Source organism: Vipera ursinii, assembly GCF_947247035.1.
Source record: "Vipera ursinii genome assembly, chromosome: 4".
NCBI lineage: Eukaryota > Metazoa > Chordata > Lepidosauria > Squamata > Viperidae > Vipera > Vipera ursinii.
Window position 1 is genome coordinate 88152443 of NC_139514.1, and position 4677 is coordinate 88157119.

The window sequence follows — 4677 nt, forward strand, 5'->3', positions numbered from 1 at the left end:
GCCGCTAGAAGGAACTAAGAGTCCTTTGGGGGGGGGGTGTCGAAAAGGCGCGTCCCGGCATATTTTAGAAAGCAAGGGAAAAGTGCGGCGAGGTCGCGTCGGCTTTGAAAGGACGCCTGGTACCTTGCCCTGGTTTTTGCAACCGCGCGCGCTGAAAGAAGAGCTTTTCTTCCACTCGGTAACTTCTCCTCCGAGACCCCGGTGGGTCGCGGGCACACGCTCCTCCAAGAGGGAGAGTGAGCCGGGCTTTGTGCTTCCCACATGACGCGCAGCCACCGGGACAGCCTCAGACAAAGGAACCGGAGGCCGGTTGCCTGCAAGGATGGGCCGAAGCTCACGGAATCTCGCCTCGGCTTCCCTGAGGTTGCCGTTGGGAACCGGGAAGCCGCGTCGGAATAAGGCGAAGCCCTCTTTATGCTTCCGACGAAGCCGGTAGAAGAGTAAACTTTGCAAGATGTCGGGAGACAACCCTTCCTCCCTTTTACCGACGGGGCCGTGAGGATGGGGCAATTCCCCCGACACATGGATTAAAGCGCCCATAAGACGAATTTTTAGGCACGCAAGTAAAATATTATATCGTGGCTTTTCTTTTCCTACCACCACCTCAGCAACTCCCCTCTTCCTCGCTCCTCTTTATCCTCCCCCTCCCCCTCCCTTCTTTTCGTTGGCTCCCCCCCCCCGCCCCCCGCCCCCCCCCCTGCGCGCGCCGCCTCTCTCCTTTCTCTCGCCTCCCTTTTCTCAGCTCAGAGCCGGGAAAACTCCGATTTATTCGCCGGGCTCCAAGAGTTAAGATGTTGTGGGTCCTCGGAAGGAGGAGGGAAGCGAGGGGAGGCAGCGCTAGAAAGAAGAAGCCAAGGGAGGGGGGACTTAGGGGGGGGGTAGGGCAGGTTTCCAGCCTCCACGACACTTTGCCTAAATTAAAAAGCAACCAATCGGAACGGCCGGAAGGGGGGCCTCGCGTCCTGAGCCAGTCATTCCGGGCCTGTCAATCACTCAGCGGGTAGCCAATCAGCAGGGGCCCTCGCGCTCGACTTCCTTGTATTTGGGAAAGTGTGGTGGTGGTGCGCGCGCTCAAGGCTGAGGGTAAACATTCGACAGTCCCTGCTCTGCGAGGGAGGGACAGAGAGAGAACTGTCAGAGGGAGAGAAAGAGAAAGAGAGGAGGGGGAGGAGAGCAGGCGGCGGCGGCGGCGGCAGCAGCACACCAGCAGCGGCAACGAGGGAAGAGCATTACTGAGCTGAGCTGCTGCACTCCAGCACCACCGGAGCAACTAATGCTTCGCGAACCTGGCAGCGAACTTCCCCACTGGAGTTAGTGGCTTAAGGATACCATATAGGCGCGCACACCGCCGCACACCTCTTCTTACCCAGGCGACTCCAAGCCTTCTCTCACAGCAGCTGGACCGCCGCCTCGCCTTCCCTCCCGTCCACCCGAGACCTGCCCCGCCTAGAAGGGGATCAGGAATCGTAAACTTTTTTCGCCGGTTTGTTTTGTTCGGAGAAAAGGGAAAAACGAACCACTTGCCCGCGATTCCTTTCCCCATGTGAAAAGAGGAAGAAAGAGGCACCCGGGAGGAGGGAAGGCAGAAAAGGCAAGGAAAATGTCTTCTTCTCCAGACCCTCGCGAAAAGGTTGCCCGAAGACTCCTGTTTCCAAGGGACCCGGGCGCTTCAACCGGACGTCAACTTTGAGCGATGCAGTCTCCTCCTCAGCTTCGCCTCCGCCGCCAGCCATGCCAGAAGTTTTCTTAGGACACAAACAAAACTTGTGTGTTAGAGAAAAGGGAGGCGAGAGAGACCGTTAAGAGGAGCCGAGCTGCGCCGGCGGAAAGAGAGAGAGAGAGAGAGAGAGAGAGAGAGCGGGCGCGCGTGACGTGCGGGGAAAGAAAAGGAGCCCAGCCGCATTTTACTTACCTTACAAAGCCTTACAAGAGGGGGAGGGGAGAAAGAAACTTTCCTGGGGGGAAAAAACAACAACCACCAACAACCTAGAAACTGCTGGAGAACTATGCTCTTGAGGGAGAAAAGGAAAGCCAAAGGGGGAGCTATTGTCGGGTGACACCCCCCTCCCCTAGTTTTCGCTTCCCCCCCTCTCTTTCTCCCTGCCCCCCCCCTCCCGCCCTCTGCTGCAATATACTGGCTGCTGCTGACAGGTAAATAGCAAGGACTGTTCGGGGGGGGGGGAGACGTGGAAGCGCCGGGGACGGGCTGCCTTTTCTGAAGAAGGGACCGAGAGCCCAGGAGGGCGCGCACGCCGCGGAACTCGCCTCGCTGCCGGCCGAGCGGGCGGTCGGGCGCGCGGGCAGGCAAGGATTCTCCTCCCACGCTCCTTGGCTGCGGAGGCTGGAGTGCGAAGTGGAGGGGGGGGAGAAAAGCAGCAGCAGCGATGGCTACGGCGGCGTCTAACCCCTACCTGCCAAGCAACAGCATCCTGTCGGCGGGCTCCATCGTCCACTCGGACTCCGGCGGGGGCATGCAGCCAGGCAGCGTGGCCGTCACTTCGGTGTCCGGCGGGGGCTACCGGACCGACCCTTCTTCCGTGAAGATGGTCCAGAGTGACTTCATGCAGGGCGCCATGGCGGCCAGCAACGGCGGCCATATGCTGAGCCACGCGCACCAGTGGGTGACAGCCCTGCCCCACGCCGCCGCCGCCGCTGCCGCCGCCGCCGCCGCCGCCGCCGTGGAAGCCGGCTCGCCCTGGTCCAGCAGCCCGGTGGGCATGACGGGCAGCCCCCAGCAGCAGCAACAGCAGCAGCAGCAGCAACAGCAGCCCGACGTGAAGGGTGGCGGCGGCGGCGGCGGCGGCGGCGGGCGGGACGACCTGCATTCCAGCGCGGCGCTGCATCACAGGCCCCCACCGCCGCACCTGGGTCCCCCGCACCAGAGCCACTGGGGCTCCACCACGGCCGCCCACTTGCCTTCCATGGCCGGCCAGCAGCAGCAGCAGTCGCTCATCTACTCGCAACCCGGCGGCTTCACGGTCAACGGCATGCTGAGCCCCCCGCCCGGCAGCCAGAGCCTGGTGCACCCGGGCTTGGTGAGGGGCGACACGCCAGAGCTGGGCGACCACCCGGGCCATCATCACCACCACCACCATCATCCTCACCCGCACCCGCACCACGGCGGCGGCGGCGGCGGCGGCCTGAACAGCCACGATCCGCACTCCGACGAGGACACGCCGACCTCGGATGACCTGGAGCAGTTCGCCAAGCAGTTCAAGCAGCGCCGGATCAAGCTGGGTTTCACGCAGGCCGACGTGGGCTTGGCGCTGGGCACCCTGTACGGCAACGTCTTCTCGCAGACCACCATCTGCCGCTTCGAGGCCCTCCAGCTCAGCTTCAAGAACATGTGCAAACTCAAGCCCTTGTTAAATAAGTGGCTGGAGGAAGCCGACTCGTCCACGGGCAGCCCCACCAGCATCGACAAGATCGCCGCGCAGGGCAGGAAGAGGAAGAAGCGGACCTCTATCGAGGTGAGTGTCAAGGGGGCTTTGGAGAGCCACTTTCTGAAATGCCCCAAGCCCTCCGCCCAGGAGATTACGAACCTAGCGGACAGCCTGCAGCTGGAGAAGGAAGTGGTCAGGGTTTGGTTTTGCAACCGAAGGCAGAAAGAGAAACGGATGACTCCCCCTGGGATCCAGCAGCAGACGCCCGACGATGTCTACTCCCAGGTCGGCAACGTCAGCTCCGACACGCCGCCCCCGCACCACGGACTTCAGGCGAGCGTGCAGTGAAAAAGACAGTCAGAGGGACAGAGTGGTCGTCACAAAAATGAGAGGAGTTATTAGAGAGAAGGGGGGGAGAGGAGAAGGAGAAGAAACAGAGAGAGAGAGAGGGAGGGAGGCAAGCACAGCGCTGGTGGGCAGTCCGGGTGGGGGAGGGGAGGGAGAAGGAGAAGGGAGGCAAACAGGAAAACAAAAACACGACCAGACACCTGCAGCCCACGTTTCTGTTCGGTTTCCCGACCCCACCATTTTTACCTGCCTCTGTGTCAGAAACATTTGGAGAAGTCCAGCCCAGCCCAGCCCAGCAATGGGAATTCCATCTCAGCATGGAGAAAAAACAGCGTGATGGAAACCCAGACAGACCAAAAAATAATACTTTTCTTTTTCCTTTCCTTTCCTTTCCTTCGACAAAATCTAAATTATGCTCCTTGCAGCGATAAAACAAGCACCGCCACCTACTTTTATTCTATCCCCCTACCTTTCTCTTCTCCTTCGTCATTTCCTAGCCTCACCCACCTGCCACCGCATTCACCACCGTTCTTTTTCAAAGGACTGTCCTGTGAGATTCCCTGAAACTTTTCTCTCCAGCTCAAACACGTGCACGTATAACCACAGACACGCGTTTAAATACACGCGAAAGGTTAGAGAGAGAGAGAGCCCCAGAACAAAACCAGTAACAAATATTAGCTGCTTTCCAGACCTTAAGTTATTCTTGGTCAAACTACATTAATTTTTGGTGCAGGGTAAGAATACACTCGAGAAGGATGATATTCTGCAAAATGAAAAGAAAAAAGGAGACAGGCTCTTTAGATGGGGAAAAATGGGGAAATAGTGCACTCAGCAGCTAAAAAAAAATAAGCAATCAGGATAGGAAAGCAAATTTATATACAATGAGAAAGAGAGAGGAGGGGGGAGGGGATAAAGAAAGAAAGAAACACTACAAGTAGAAAGCTGA

General features: G+C 58.8%; 1 protein-coding gene across 1 annotated transcript; it reads left to right on the forward strand.

Moving 5' to 3' along the window:
* Positions 1-2384: 2384 nt before the first annotated feature.
* POU3F3 (POU class 3 homeobox 3) lies at positions 2385-3731 on the forward strand (the record flags this gene model as incomplete). The annotated part of the gene is made up of 1 exon (XM_083361323.1): positions 2385-3731. The coding sequence occupies one exon, from the start codon at positions 2385-2387 to the stop codon at positions 3729-3731; it is 1347 nt and encodes a 448-aa protein (XP_083217449.1).
* Positions 3732-4677: the final 946 nt, after the last annotated feature.